Source organism: Delphinus delphis, chromosome 2, assembly GCF_949987515.2.
Source record: "Delphinus delphis chromosome 2, mDelDel1.2, whole genome shotgun sequence".
NCBI classification, from domain to species: Eukaryota; Metazoa; Chordata; class Mammalia; order Artiodactyla; family Delphinidae; genus Delphinus; species Delphinus delphis.
In genome coordinates this window covers 3,236,740-3,252,987 of record NC_082684.1, presented here as the reverse complement: position 1 = coordinate 3,252,987, position 16,248 = coordinate 3,236,740, and the positions used below count along the sequence as shown (strand labels likewise).

The window sequence follows — 16,248 nt, the reverse complement described above, 5'->3', positions numbered from 1 at the left end:
GTGCTCAGAATTTAGTGTCCTTGTAATTTCCCATTCTTGTTTATCCTTTGGAATCCAGCTGCTGAGAAAGATGTCTGCTGGTGTCCTGCCTGCCCTCGGGTTTTATGTATTTATGCAGTACAGACAGGGAGGAGGCCATCAGATTTGAGAAGTTCTGGAAACATAGCGGTCTGGCAGCTGCGGGCTCTCTTCCTTCAGAGCTAAGGAGGGAGAGCAGCCCAAGAGGGTTGAGCTTTTGAGACTCAGAGTTCTCTGGGGTGGCCAAGGATAGAGTATGGGGAGGTGTCAGAAAAGCACAGAGGGATGCTAAAAGTGACTGAATTGGAGATACACATTCTCGCTTAAAATTATAGAGTGATTGAGTGTGTTACTAGTGAGGAGAAATCTGATTTGACTAACGGCCGTTCTCATAAATTGGGATTTCACCTGAATGCGCAGCTGCTTTCAGATTCTGGACTCTTATCTCAGCTGTTTCCTTAGAAGTAAGACACCACGGGGGTAGCAGTGAGCTCTACGACTTTTAGGCTTGGGTCTGGAAGTCAGTCTTAAAAAATGAGAGTAGAGAGTTAAGAAATGCCTTTGAAGCTTCTAAGGAGATCCCGTGATCTTTGGTATCGTCTGTACCCCAGCGTGTTCTGGTGGCTGTTTGCTGAACGGGGCAGGCACCATGGTGTACCCTGCGGCGGGTCCTAGGACACCTGAGTGTTGCTGTTTGCCAGGCACTGTGCCGATATGCCCTTTGCAGGGATTCTTATTTAATCCTGTGAAGTAGACATCGTTATTATGTGTATTCTGCCGATGAGGAAACTGAAGCTCAAAGAGAAATGATACCTCGTCCAAGGACACACAGCTAGAAAGGACAGAGCCAGGATTTGAACCCAAGACACGTGGCCGCAGGGGCCACACACTCGCCCTCCGTCCGCCCGCCTGGCCTCAGCACAGGCATTGCCTCGGGGCCCTGTGTTTGCGGGGCAGGGTGGGTTGGGCTGCACCAGACCGGAGTTAGCAGTTTATATTGTTTACCTGTCTTTTTTTAAAGTAAATTTATTTATTTTATTTTTGGCTGCGTTGGGTCTTTGTTGCTGTGCATGGTCTTTCTCTAGCTGCAGCCAGCGGGGGCTACTCTTCTTTGCGGTGCACAGGCTTTTCATTGCGGTGGCTTCTCTTGTTGCAGAGAACGGGCTCTAGGCGCGCGCACGGGCTTGGTAGTTGTGGCTCACGGGCTTAGTTGCTCCGCGGCACGTGGGATCCTCCCAGACCAGGGATCGAACCCATGTCCCCTGCATTGGCAGGCGGATTCTTAACCACTGCGCCACCAGGGAAGCCCCCTATATTGTTTACCTGTCTTTGATTCTGCTTTTTCTCCTCTTCTCAGGCTGCTTCTGTTCTTGACGTCAGATACGCATCTGCCTCATGAGAAACTCTGGTGGCTTTGAGCACTTGGTATGGACGACTGTGTTATCCAGGATTCAGGTATCACAAGACATCACCTAGCCATCTGCATCACATCTCTGTGGACAAGCAGCTATTACCAAAAAGGCATACACTTCCAGTCCTGCGCTACATCTGCCTTAATTCTCTGCTCGTTCCTCCGTGTTGGCGCCACTTCCCGGAGAGCTCTTTGCGTCTCTCGCTCTGCCTAAGTGAGGGGGGTCCCGTGGCCTGCCCGCCTCCTGCGACCCTGGGGACCACCGCCTCAGTCGGAGCCCCGGCCCACCAACAGCAGCTCTTCCCCGTCGGCGGCTTCAGAACAGGTAGTCGACTTGGAAGGCGTGACTCTGTTCCTGCATGGCCTGCAAGCTCTACTTTGTGCATAATGTAATTTTCAGAGTAACTGTGACCCCATTGGCCTTCTAGGAAGTTTCCCTTGTTCTTTTCTGCGGCATCCACCTAAGTGATATCATGCTTCTTTGGAAATCACGATATATTGGCAGACTGCATTATAACCCTTATCGTGCCAAACAGCCTGATGCAACTCATATTTCCCTAAATGTCGGTATAATTATGGTTTATAAATCTAGTTGGCTGCAGTCTCTCCCTTCTCCCTTCCCGCGAGGTAGGAAGCTGATTCACAGCACCTGTCCTTGGACACTAGCTCAGAGGGAACGTGGACGCAACACTTCGTGCCGTCAGCTTGCAGGTCGTCACCCCAGGATGGGCGCCACCCTGTCTGTTCCTGACCCCCCACCCGCACCACCGCCCGACTCCAAGAGATTTGGTCTATACCACTGTACCTGGTGCTTGTACATTTGGAATTGGTGCCTTCTCCTTTTGGCAACCATGTTTTCAACCCTTTTTCTGTTTCGGTGTCTTATTTCTTCTTTAAAGTTTATTGCTTGCCAAAGATGACATCACTGAGATTAGGAGACAGGGGAGAACTTGCTGCAGGTTCTTGACAGTGTGCAGATTTTAAATGTCAGGTTAGGGCAATAATAAAGGGTATTGGAGTAGCTGGTGATGGTTTTATAAAAGCTACATGCTGTTTGTTCCCCGTCCTGTCGGTATGCCTGGCCTTTCACATGTCACTCCACATAGCCTCTGTGTCCGTCATGTACTGATGTGACCACATGAGCACCATCTTCTCTCAATATTATATCGATAGTACAGGACAGAGACATGATCAGTTATTGGCTCTAGTGAGACCAAGATGGAAAGAAACAGTCTGCGAAGTGGTATGTAATGCCTTTGGTTGGACTGGGAACAATTACAAATGTTTAATAAATGTTTAAAACTTCCATAATCACTTTTATTCTCTTGCCAGACCGTGGGCTCTTGAGGGGTTGAGGGTAGACTGCGAGGTGTGCTCTAATGTGACCCATTCCCCATCCCACGGTTGGTTCAGCCTGCACTAAATGTGTTGAAGGAGCTTTTTTTGTTGTTGGTTTTTGCATCATTTAAATATTTTTCGTGCTTTCAATACCAAAAAGAAAAAAAAATTGCAGATGCTTTAAGGCATAAACAGAATTCTTAAGAATTTGAAATATGCAATTAAAATTTGATGTGTTTTGCCTCCCAAGCACCTTGACTTTTTTTTTTTTTAAAGTCAGCTGGTTTTCTCTTTAGGAAGAGGTCAGCAAGGAACCTAGATTGTTTGGAATTGTACTTCTTTTTTTGAAATCTGGAGAAAGGTCATTCGAAAGGGGAGTGAAATGGGACTTTGCCGGTTTTCGACTCTTGTCCCTGCGAGAGGTGTCTGTTGATCAGGAGCTGGTGAAGAAGAGCGTGAGAGGGGCTAGGGGCGTCACAGCTCGCCGCGCCCACCTACACGGGCCGGCACGGTAACACTAGTCACAGCGTAGGGCTCATTCTGTTTTTATCATGAGCCTGCTGTGTAATTGGAAAATGGCAGGAAAAACGTGGGTAAGAGGCGGCATAAGTTTTGCACGTCGCTTAAAGGGGACACTAGGCCTGAAAGAAGATTTCGCTTCTCCTTGCTTCTTCTCGAGACCTCCTTCCTCTTAACGGAAGCAGTAGGCAATTTGCTGCAGTGGTTTCCCTGCCAGTAGAGCTGCTGTTCCTCTCTTCACCCCAGGCTATTTTCCTTAAGAATCAATCCCCTTTGGCAGTGCTTGAAGGTTTGGTGCTGGGTCCTGTGTGGCGCGGCAGGCATCCCAGCAGTGCCAGGCCTCTGTCTGTGCTCAGACATCCCCTTACCTGGTTCCTGGCACCAAGTGGGCCCCAGTCCCGGAGAGTCACGTGCTGGAGTACTTGCTCTCACAGCAGCTGAATTGCGGCTTTCTCTCCGAGGGGGAGGGGCATGTCGCTTTCACTTGCCAGAAGGAAAACAGGCAGTTGTCTTTGCCCAACGGCCTTCATTGTAGTCTCATGCGTAAGAGAGCACTGTGTTTTAAACCGTTTCATTACACTGTCTTTGCAATGATGTTGTAAATGCAAGAAATCACTTAGCTTTAGAAGCCAAGTGATTTGGTCTTATTTTACGGGAAGACCCTTTTTAACGTATCAAGACGTCGGTGCATCAGCAGGCTGTGTTTGGATGTGTAAGGGGGACACAGTGGCAACTGCTTTGGATGCAATGTTCACTTAAGCTTTGTCTTCTTAAAAATTATCAATGTGAATGTCATAATTATATATATTTTTTGTGGAAAATTTCTCCTAAGTATAAGTTATTGTGCAAAATATAGTACCATTGAAGCAAATGATAGTTTAACTTTTAGTTTAGAAATCCTAAAAGATATAAGTTGTATTGCATATGCATTAAAAGTTTGTCTTATTTAATTTTATGTAGATGTGTAAAGTGTTAGGTAAAATTTTTTTTCACGTATTCATTTAAACACCTTGTTACTTGAATATTGTGTTGACTGGTCATAAGCAGTGATGGATTCTGTAATATAGGTCTTTTAACCAGGAAGCAGCCCTGCCTCAGTTGTGCTGATCAGGTGAGCAGTGGTGCAGGTCGGTGCTGGTGTCAGCAGGAGCCTGAGGTTAGTGTGACCCCCTCCGCGCCCCGCTTCCCCCGTGTCGTCTTGGTACATTCGTGCCTACCAGACACCAGGTCCTCAAGGTGGCTTTTGATAGTCATAAACCTCTAATCAAAAGATGAAAAAGAAAAAATAGTTGAGTTTTAAAAGCTTACTGTGGTGGACTAATTAAGCAGTAGTTTTCTGTGCGTATAAAGTTCTCTCAACCATCACACACCACTCTAAGTGTGCTCGTTGTCACTTTAAATTTCAACTATGCCCTATTTTTGTCCTTCTGAATATCAGATGTACTATTGGTATAATTACAGACCAAAAATAAGCCAAATAGTGCATTACACTAACTGGATCCCTTCTTATATGAGCAAAGGACGGATGGAGCCAGCCCACACGAGAGCCTCATTTCTCTTGTCTAGCCTGATCTAAATCAAGTGACCCAGGATTCAAGCTTTTAATACCAAGTGAAACTTGGCCTCAAGTTGACTCAAGGCGGTTAGCTAATTTGAATCTAGTGATCTTGTGCAATGCTCAAAAACAAATACTCTTTCTGCCACTCCCTGGATCTCTGCAGCTTTCCCTACTTACAGTAAAGCACAAGCGCAGTAACGTCGCAGTGCAGCAGAAGGAAGGTCAGTATAGCCTATGCATGCTGTGTGGTACTGAGTGTTTACAGCCCTCTCCTCAGCTCACGTTGATACTGGAGCGGATAGTAGTCCATTACGTAGACTTACCAACTTTGCTAAGTGCTTTTTAGACTGCTTAAGAATTTTTCAAGATTTTAAAAGATGTATAAGGTTAAGTTTGCAAATATAATGGAAATGCTGTATATCTTTTGAAGTGATAAAAATCCATGTTGGAATTTTAAAGAAAATATGTTGTAATAATGCTGTTGTAAGTAATATTTTAATGTCTCTTTTTGCCTGTTTTCTATTTCAGCACATTCATTGTGGTGAATGTTCATAGCATTATAATTGCTTAGCCATCAAATGATAACATTTGTTAGTAGAGATTGAAAATTTTATTTGTGAAATTCTGCAGAATTCATTTTTCTATTTCCAATATTTGCTGAAGTTAAATAAAAATTTTCAAGCCATTGATGTAATAAAATAGGAAACAAAAGAATTTTCTGACCCTCCACCCTCCATCAAAGCAATACCCCACCCTCATACGAAGTGGGTTTTTCCCTGCCTTTTTGCACTGGGCCTTGGGATTTATGAAAGTGTAAATTCCCCAGAGCTGTGCCCTGTGGGAGCACACAACCAGGGGTGCTTTTGTTTTTAGCCTTTATCTCTACCTGAACTCCATTTTTATTTTATAATAAGCTTATGGTTGGGATCAAATCAAGGTACATAAGTTTGTAACGTTTGTGATAGTTGAGGGCTGAAATTTATAGGTTGGATGAGAGGAATTTTTTTCCCCGTTAGTGATTTTTCTCTTTTCTGGCCGACCAGGCTTGGGCACGTGGATGCTGGCCTCAGCACAGCCTCGGGACTGGCAGAGAAGAGGCGAGACCACCACCTTTGTTGCCTCTGGTCAGCCCAGTGGACACGGCCCAAATCTCAGCACCTCTCTGAGTAACGTGCAGAACGCTTTCGGCATCCGTTGGACATCTCTGGGGCCCTTTTTAGCTGAAATGTAGGATTTGGTTAGATAACTACCATGTAAAAACCTGACTTCCAGGTCCAGCCTTGCCCAATACAGCATTTAAAATACGTAGATCCGGGCTTCCCTGGTGGCGCAGTGGTTGAGAGTCCGCCTGCCGATGCAGGGGACATGGGTTCGTGCCCCGTTCCGGGAAGATCCCACATGCCGCAGAGCGGCTGGGCCCGTGAGCCATGGCCGCTGGGCCTGCGCGTCCGGAGCCTGTGCTCCGCAATGGGAGAGGCCACGACAGTGAGAGGCCCACATACCGCAAAAAAAAAAAAAAAAAAAAACGTAGATCCGGCCTCTCCGTGTGTGTGACCTCACGTAGCATAGGCGGGCTTTACGGGGCGCTTCTCGGAGTCCCTCGCCTGGCAGACTTGGTCATGGCGCTCAGTGTCCCAGGAGAGTGTATCCAGTGCTGCCGGAGGGTCTGCGTGGAAGGGAGGGTGGGACTTGAGGGTGGCCCCTGGGAGAAGAGGTCAAAGGCTCAGAGACCTCAGAATGTGCCTTGTGGAGGTGACTCCTGGTACGGAACAAGGGGGAGCAAGTGCCAAGGCCAGAACCCTGGGCTTTGCTCCAGGAGATGGAGGAAGAAGGGAAGCCGGAGGGGCCCAGGAGGAGGGGCGGGGCTCGGGAGGTGGCCGCCGTCTGCTACTGGACGTCCGCTAGGATGCGCCCCGGGGTTGGGGGCTGTGTGGGCTTGGTCTTTCTTGACTTAGAAGAACAGTGAGCTCAGGGTAAAATGAGGGGTTACAGAGGAGCTGTGGGGAAGGCTCCCAGAGAGCAGTGTGGACCGCCGCGCGTGTATGAGCGGAGCGTAGGACCGGCGGGAGTCGACTCATGGGTCCTGAATCGAGGGTGCATGAGGAGCGGGGGTCCAGGCCCTCTTCTGGCGAGTAGGAAGGAAAGGACTCCCACGTACAGGTGCATCCAGGTCGCCTGCTGTGCCACATCTCTCATCATCCCGAGCCTGAGCACAGGCGCACATCCCAACCTACGCGGCAGGAGAGGGGCGGCAGCCCCGGGTGGGGACTCCGGATCTTCCCTGGCGCCGCCCTCTGCCTCCACCCGGCGAGTGCACGTACTGAAAATGCTGCACTTCCTGTTCTCCGTGCTCCCGTGTTCCCAGGGCCATGCTAGGTGCTGACTCTTGGAAGTGAGAGATGCATGAAGCATTCCAGGTGATCGAATTCCTTTCCTTCTTGGCAGATTGAAGACCGTGCTTGTTCCTCTCTTGCAGCTGCTTCGTGCTTGGGGCATCATTAGAGTCTAGACAAGCTCACGGGAGATCCTGAGTTACTCTTTGGCCCCGGGCTGGATGGAGTCAGTCTCCCAGGGCAGCCTACCAAGTCTGCTTTCCTGCAGTTGCAGGCCTTAAAGCAACCCCTGGCCTTCCCCCTCTTTCAGCTCTCCCTCCCCGGACCATCTCATCCCCCACTGGGGCCTCTGCTTCACCTGTGGCCTGATAGCTGTCACACTGTGAGCCCCTGCCCCTCGGAGCTCACTCCTGTGTCCGTCAGTACCTCTAATAGATGACAGGTCTGAGACTAAGTTCCCTCCCCCACTCCTGTTTCTGAGTTCTCTTCCCTGCTGTGTGGCACTGCTATACCTTAGCTCATCAAACTAGAAACACGGGTGTCCCCTGCCTCTGAGAGCCCCCTCGAGCCTCCTTCTCCATTACGACGTCCAGTGACCGCTCAGGCCCCTCCCAGTCTCCTGGGCTGATGCGCGAGCTCCGAATTCATCTTGTCCCCGACCTTCCATTTTCCTTCTCTCACCCACCCCTCACCTCCCCACCGTAATTCGGGCCCTTTCCTGCTTAAAACGCTCCATTTGCCTTCTACAAAAACACACAACCCTTCATTCTGTCTTAAGCCATATGACATTCCTACTGCAGGGCCGTTCTCCGGGCTTTTCTCGGCCGCTACGCCTTCCCCCTTCCACGTGGCCCTACCCCCTGCGGCTCAGCCACAGCTGCTTCTCTGAAGTCCTGACCTCACGCCTCCACCTTCAGCAGAGGGAATGGGTCTCAAGGCTTCTGCCACCTACACCTCTGTGCACGTCCCTCTTCATACTATACTATAAAGAAACGATTTAAGTTTTCTATCCTTTTAAATAGGTAACCAGTGTACTTGGTATAAAAGGCAAACAGTGAGAGACCTAAGTTCCCCATCCGTGTCCTCCAGCCACCCGGCTCCCTCCACAGGCAGTTGCTGCTCTGGCGCGTCCTTCGAGAGAGGGTCAATACATGTACAAGCGTGCACGCTCACTTGCACGTGTGCAGATACTCATTTTTCCATACAAATAATATACAGCCACCCCTCGCCCCTCGGTATCTGTGGGGGGTTGGTTCTAGGACCCCTGCAGATACCAGAATCCAAGGATGCTCAAGTCACTTGTATGAAATGGAGCAGTCAGCCCCCTGTATCCTTGTGTTCCAAGTCTACAGGTACGGGGCTGACTGTACTACGTATGCCCTTCTTACCTTACCATTCTTACCTCGTTTTCTTACTTCACCTGCCAGTATCTTAGTGTTTCCGCATCAGGACATGGATACGAAGTTGCTTCATTCCTTTGCATTGGTTCCATGGTATCTAGTTATGACTAGATACAGTTTACTTAAACCACCCTCGATCGATAGTCACTGGAGTACCATTTGTAATACGAGCAGACTGTATCATTTTGCCTCCATGCAAGTGTAGCTGTAGAATAAATACAGAGGATTAGAATTTGGGTCCAAAAGTCTATTCGCTTTTACACTCGACACATACTGTTCTCTGTCTTCCAGAGGGGTTGTACCAATCTCTCCTTTCATCCGCCATGAATGAGGCAACTTGTTGCCCTGTGCCCTTTGCAGTACTGTGATAACTAAACGTTTTGATCTGAGGTGTTTTATAAGCTTTTTACGAGATCAGGACTGTCATAGTCATCTCGGTCCCCACGACTGGCGATAATAGCCACATAGAATAAAGAAATGGGGAGGTCTGGTGCGTTGAGGAAGAGAAGTGAATGCCTGCTGGCCCTTGTGCTTAAGGATGAAAGGCCCCATGATGGCTTATGATGGACGCCTGGGGGAGGGGGTGTGGGAGGGATGTGCAGCTGCCAGTCCCTGGGCATCCAGAGATGGAAGCGCTGAGGTCTGGGGTTTTCTGGGCTCTTGGCTTATTTCTTGAACTATTTGCTATTTTTTCTTGCCTAAGTACTGGGGGGAAAATGAATTCAAATTCAAGATCTGGTGCTTGTACGTTTGAAATGAGGTTGAAGAGCGCTCTGCGGATTCTGGTTTTCTGGTCCTCCATTTCTGCCCGCTCCTCACAAGCCCCTGTCCCATCATGTGAGCTGGGTGACTGAGGAGTGAGCAGACAGACGTTCAGGGTCCTGGCCTAGAGGCGCTGCGCAGACACCTTGCAGCTCGGACGCCCTGTGCTGGGCAGTGCTTCTCAGCTCTGAGTGATCTGGGGGCAGGGATCATCTTGCCTGGGGCGCTCTTGGAGAAGGTGTCCCCGAGGAGGTGACAGTTGAAGAGGGAGCGACAGCTGGTCCAGGTACCGCAGCAGACCCTGTGGTTTACGTGGGACGGGCCAGGCCCCCTTCAGTCAAGTTGAGGCTCTGTTTTTCCCTCACCGTCCACCGGAGGGTGTTGGAATTTCATGTGGTTCCATGGCGATCCTTGCATCAACCTGGTTTCCCACCCATGGCCAAGGCCTGGTGAATGTTCACAGCTGCTCAGAAACTTAGAGAAGCCAAGTTCCCCGGGAGGCACTGCAGACGGGCTGCTCCAAAGGCTCCCTTCTCTAGGCCGCCCCTGTTCGCAGTCAGGGACAGAGGGTTTGGGTGGGAGTCCAAGGACAGGAGGCGGGCTGAACACGCCCAGGTGACTCTCCAGCTGGGGTGTATGTTAGGAACCCCCGGCCTCAGGTCAGGGCCGTCACTGGTGTCCCTGGACCTGTGGCCGGCGCTCGGCCTGAGGAAAAGCTTTGCTGGCGGGCCGCCTAGTCCTCCTTCAAAGACTCTTTGTGTAACGAAGTTATTTTGCATATGGTGGCCCATGGCACTTAACTGATTGAAAAGTAAATTCAGCAACAATTAAGTCTTTTTTTTTTTTTCTTTTTTGGCTGTGTTGGGTCGTCATTGCTGCGCGCAGTCTTTCTCTAGTTGTGGCGAGCGGGCTTCTCATTGCAGTGGCTTCTCTTGTTGCAGAGCACGGGCTCTAGGCGCGCGGGCTTCAGTAGTTGTGGCACGTGGGCTCAGTAGTTGTGGCTCACAGGCTCTCGGGCACAGGCTCAGTAGTTGCAGCACATGGGCTTAGTTGCTCTGCAGCATGTGGGATCTTCCCGGACCAGGGCTTGAACCTGTGTCCCCTGCATTGGCAGGTGGATTCTTTACCCCTGTGCCACCAGGGAAGCCCAACAATTAAGTCTTTTTTAAAGTTTGTTTATTTATTTATTTATTTTTGGCTGTGTTGGGTCTTCGTTTCTGTGCGAGGGCTTTTCTCCAGTTGCGGCGAGCGGGGGCCGCTCTTCATCGCGGTGCGCGGGCCTCTCACTGTTGCGGCCTCTCGTTGCGGAGCACAGGCTCCAGATGCGCAGGCCCAGTAGTTGTGGCTCATGGGCCCAGTTGCTCCGCGGCACGTGGGATCCTCCCAGACCAGGGCTCGAACCCGTGTCCCCTGCATTGGCAGGCAGACTCTCAACCACTGCGCCACCAGGGAAGCTCAACAATTAAGTCTTATACTCCGGATAATTGTGTATAGCAAATTATTTGTGGGTTTTAGTATTAATTGCTTAATTTGTTGAAGACTGCCTTGGCCCCTAAGGACCAAACATACCTTATTTGATGTAATGCTCCTAGCAGCCTTACGAGTAGGGACTATCATCCAGTTTTAATAGAAGAGGAAACCAAGACTAAGAGAAGAACGTCTTACCCAAGTGTGAAAGGAGAAAGTGCCTGAGTCAGGGCTGGATGTGCCGGAGGCTCTGCTCCACTGTGCGGCCTCCCCGCTTAAGCCCCGGGACACGGACTCGGGCCTCGCTCGGTGATGAAAGCTGCTAGGATCTTGGTCGCTCCCTTAGCCCCCCTTGGCCTGCTTCCTCATCTGTAAAGCAAGGATGGTAGCAATTTAGCTGAACGGAGGTAGTGCCTGGAAATGCCTCCGTCCAGCCCAGGTGCTGTGTGAAGAGATGCTCGACAAGTGGCTCATCCTTTCCTTCGACAAAGATCAGAGTGTGTGTCGCCGCATCTCCCGTGGGCAGGGGAAGAGCCACGCTGTTCACAGCTCGTGGGCCTTCAAGCAGAATCCTCACTTCTCTTGCAGAATCCCCGCCTCCAGTCTCACCCCCAGACCAATGATACTGCAGTGGTCTTTGCGGCACACTCTATGCGGAAGGAATTTACTGACCAGGCACCTCAGTGTTTGTGTAGTCATTTATAATGCCGGATACAGGCAGTACCTGTGATTAGTCTGTTCAAAATTAGAAAAATCCAAGAAGCCGTTTTCTTCCTATTCCCACTCTTGTAGACGACTAACACTGACAGTCTCTTGCCGTTACTGCTCTGAGGCTTGGGAATCCTGCTCTGTGAAATAGGGGGTCCCCCACTCGTCCGAGGCAGCTGAGGCCGGAGCGCCGAAGTGACTCGTTGAAGGTCAGTCGGGTGGTGGGTGGTGGGTGGTGGGTTGGGCTGGAGGCCCCGGTCAGCTGGCCTTGAGACAGCTCCTCTCCGGGCCTCCTGCCGTGGCTGCTGTCAAGTGGCTGAGCGGCCGTGGGGAGGACGAGGTGGGGCCTCTTCGGTTTGGCTGTGGCCCACGGCCGGGCCCCTCCTGAGCTCCCCATCGCCAGCTGCAGCAAGCACGGCCCAGGTCCCCGTCTCGGATCCAGGCCCTGGGGCCCCTGCTGGGGTGTCCTTCCCTGCCTGCAGCCTCCACCAAGCACCGGCTGGGAGCTGCCCTCTTCCTGCAAGGGAACTCGCGTCTCCAGGGCCTGCGCGGTCCCTCGTACAGGCCTCGGTTTCCTCACTGCACCCGTCACAACAGATGGCGTTCAGTTGCCCTGCCGGTGGCAGAACACCTGCCCGGAAACCTGGATGGTGCCCCGGGCTGGCTTGACCTGGCATCAGCCCTCCTCGTCAGCTAAGGCCCGGTCACTCCTCCCCCACGTCCCCGACCTCTCCACCCCCGGCGCCGAGCTGTCCAGAGAGGACTCTGGAGTTTTCCCACCATGTCCGTTTTCGGGCCTGTGTTGAAATGCCACCCAGCCACTGACGTCAGTCCCACCGGCCCCTTCCTCCCCAGAGGGTAGTCTCCAGCTCCTCTGCTGCTCCGGGACACTGAGCCCAGTACTTGGCGGTGCCCAGTGAATCCTGTCCATCAGCACCGTGAGGCCCGAGTCTCCATCCGGCCTCTGTGCCTTCACAGCAGGGCCAGGACATAATTCTGCCCCCATCTGGCCCTGACCGCAGAGCAGGCCCTGCTGACCTCCTCTCTCTGACACGTCTGGTAGGAAAGGCTGTTAGAGGAGCGGCCCAGTGAGGGACACCTCCGGGCGTGCCTGCCACGTGCTATCACTCGCCCTGACTCTGGGCTTGCTCATGGACTTGCTTTGCCCTGTGGGACCTTAGCAAGCGTGGCATGAGCATCCGGGCTGGCTTTCTCTGGTTGCTGAGAACTCTGCCACCTGATGGAGAAGCTTGGGACCAGCTTCTGGAGACGGGTGGTCCAGGTGACAGCCAGCACAGATCACCAGACCTGTGCGTGAAGCCATATACCCCTGGTGGGGCCGCCCAGAGGACAGCAGGAGAACTACTCGGATGGACCCAGTTCACATTGCTGACCCACGGGATTGTGAGCAAAGAAAAGGATGTCTGTGTTGCCAGCACTGAGGTTTGGAGTGATTTTCCACGCAGGAGCCGATAACAGACACCTGGAGAGGAGTGCGACCAGGGGGACTCGTGAAGACTCAGGCTGCAGCGCTCGGGCTCTGGTGCCTGGTGTCTGCTTGTGTCCACGGCTCTCAGAGGCAAGGCTGCGTCTCCCTGCTTGGAGGAAGCTGCAGGCTCCCTGCCTGCCTGGGAGGCCACCTTTTCTGGCTCAGGGGGGCTGGTGGTATGTGGTCCCCGTGGGACACTCACTGCAGAGAAGCACTTGCAGCCCCTTGGGCCTGTTCCCCTGAGATCCCTGAGACAGGCCCCAGGGCTTCAGCACAGGATGGATTGGGCACAGAACGTTCTGGGGGGGTTGCTGCTGGGGCTTTCTTGGCACCTGCTCTAAACAGCCTTCTAAGCTAGTTTACTCTGGGTCCTGTTGGCTGACTGCTTTTTTCATGATGGAGATTCAGAATTGAAATGCTTTCCCTACTTTTCCCTCTCCTCATTCCCTCAACCCACTTTCTCCTTGCCTTCCTGCTCCAGCCTACGTTTGGCTGGAGCATTTCCCAGCTCTGTGAAGCCAAGTCATGCCTAGCTAGGAATCAGGGGCTTGGATTCTGTCCCTGAGTCACTGTGATCTCAAGTGAGCTTCTTCATCCTTCAGCATTCTGGAGTCTGTTGAAGCCTTGCAACTTCCAGGGCAAGTCTTGGACAATAAGTTGTCATTGCAGGTGACCCTTGAACAACATGGGGGTTAGGGGCACCGACCTCCCGTGAAGTCGGAAATTCACGTGTAACTTGACAGTTGGCCCTCCATATCCACGGTTCTGCATCTGCGGATTCAACCAACTGCAGATCGTGTAGTAATGTAGTACATATTTATTGAAAAAGATCTGGATATAAGTGACTCGTGCAGTGAAATCCATGTTGTTCAAGGGCCAACTGTACTCTCCATCAATTTCAGCTGATAACATAATAGCAGTTACCAAGTCCGATGGCAGGCGGCCAGATGCCTGTTCCTAGAGCAGCTTGCGCACAGCTTGTGGGAGCAAGGATCCTATTTTCTGAATACTGGGATCTGTGTTCTGAACCCTGGTTACTGCTTCTGATCGTGGAGGTGCAGACAGAGGCACACAGTCATGATCGCACACCCCCACCATCATTGCAAGCCCTTTCCCCTCAACGGAAGCAACACTGGGGGATTTAAAGGGCCACCCCCTCATTTTCCTTTTCCCCTTTTGGGAGCCAGACATTGAAGACAAAGGCATTCAAGAGCAACTGCAGAGAAAATTAGCCAGGGGAAGAGGCACAGACTCAGAAAATGTCTGAGAAAACCTTAAATTTACACCTCACGCTGATCCTTCACACACAGATAGCCTGTAACAACCAAACAGCAAACGCTGGGGAAGGGGGAGAATCTGATTTTCAGAATTACCACATTATTAGACTCAAATGGTTGTTTCAACAACAACAAAAATCACAAGGCATACAAAGAAATGGCCTATTCAAAGGGAAAAAAAACCAACAGAAACTTTCCCTGAGAAAGACCAGATGGCAGACCTACTAGACAAAGTTTAAAAACAACTGTTAAAAAGATGCTCAAAGAACTAAAGGAAGATGAGGGAAAAGTCAAGAAAACGACATGTGAATCAAGTGGAAATAGCAATATAGAGCTAGAAAACCTAACAGGAAACTCGAAACAATGTTAAAGTTGAAAACAGTAATGATGGAAATGAATAATTCACCAAAGAGATTCAACAGCAGATTTGAGCAGGCAGAAGAATGCTCAAATCTTGAAGGCAGAATGCTTGAAATTATCGAGTCTGAGGAACAGAAAGAAAAGAGATTGATGAAAAGTGAACAGAGCCCAAGGGACCAGTGGGCCCATCAAGCAGATCAATGTACACATTGTGAGACCCCCAGACGGAAAAGAGAGAAAGGGGCAGAGAGAATATGTGAAGAAATAATGGCCAAAAACTTCCCAAGTTTTACGAAAGACATAAACATCCAAGAAGCTCAACAAACTCCATGTAAGATGAACTCAGAGACCCACACAAAGACACGTGATAATGAAACCATCAAAAGCCTAAGAAAATCTGGAAAGCAGCAAGAGAGAAGCAACTCAGCACATGTAAGGGGTCCTCAATAAGATAATGAGCAGACTTCTCATCAGAAACATTGGCATCCAGAAGGCAGTGGGTTGATAAGCTAAAAAAAAAAACCCACAATCAAGAATCCCATATCTGGGGCCTCCCTGGTGGCGCAGTGGTTAAGAATCCACCTGCCAATGCAGGGGACACAGGTACGTGCCCTGGTTCAGGAAGATCCCACATGCCGTGGAGCACCTAAGCCCGTGCGCCACAACTACATAGCCTGTGCTCTAGAGCCTACGTGCCACAACTACTGAAGCCTGCGCACCTAGAGCCCATGCTCTGCAACAAGAAAAGCCACTGTAATGAGAAGACCGTGCACTGCAATGAAGAGTAGCCCTTGCTTGCTGAAACTAGAGAAAGAACGCGCAGCTACGAAGAGCCAGCACAGCCAAAAATAAATAAATAAAATAAGTAAATTTTTTAAAAAAGAATCCCATATCTGGCAAAACTGCCCTTCAGAAGTGAGGGAGAAGTTAAGAGACGATAAACAAAAGCTGAGGGAGTTTGTTACCACCAGACCCATTCTGCAAGAAATGCTCAAGAGAGTCCTGCAGAGTGATTTGGAAGGACATCAGACAGTAACCTGAAGTCGTATGGAGAAATAAAGACCTCAGTAAAGGTAAACGTGGGGCAACTATAAAAGCTACTATTATTGTAACAATGGTTTATAACTCCACTTTTATTTTCTGAGGGTAGTATATTTAAAGCAAATTACAGTTGACCCTCCAGCGACTTGGTTTTTGAACTGTGTGGGTCCACTGATATGCAAATTCTGTTCAATAAATATGTACTACAGTACTACACAATCTGCAGATGCAGAACGTTGGATGCAGAGGGCCAACTGTAAAGTTATACACGGACTTTTGACCTGTCATTCAAGTGTCAATTGTAATCTAAAAGATAATAATAATTTGGCCTTGATTGATAACTACATATTTTGTTTTCTACATAATTTCAAAGACTAATGCATTAACAGAAAAACCATTGTTAGTTTAAGCTTCTGGACACAAAACATATAAAGTTGTAATTTTGTGACATCAAGAACTATAAGATATGGAGATGGAGCTGTAAAGGAGCAGAGTTTTTGTATGTTATTGAAGTTAGACTGGTGTAAATTCAAATTAGAGTGATACAACTTTAGAATGTTAAACGTA

At 50.0% G+C, this 16,248-nt stretch overlaps 1 protein-coding gene across 1 annotated transcript in view; it reads left to right on the top strand.

The window, feature by feature from the left end:
* RCOR1 (REST corepressor 1) overlaps nucleotides 1–5,538 on the top strand; it is a 119,797-nt gene extending 114,259 nt beyond the window's left edge. Inside the window, exon 12 of the mRNA XM_060003890.1 lies at nucleotides 1,376–5,538. Within this exon, the coding sequence (XP_059859873.1) occupies nucleotides 1,376–1,417 (42 nt within the window). The 3' untranslated portion in view covers nucleotides 1,418–5,538. The remainder of the gene's footprint in view (nucleotides 1–1,375) is intronic.
* The last annotated feature ends 10,710 nt before the right edge of the window (nucleotides 5,539–16,248 follow it).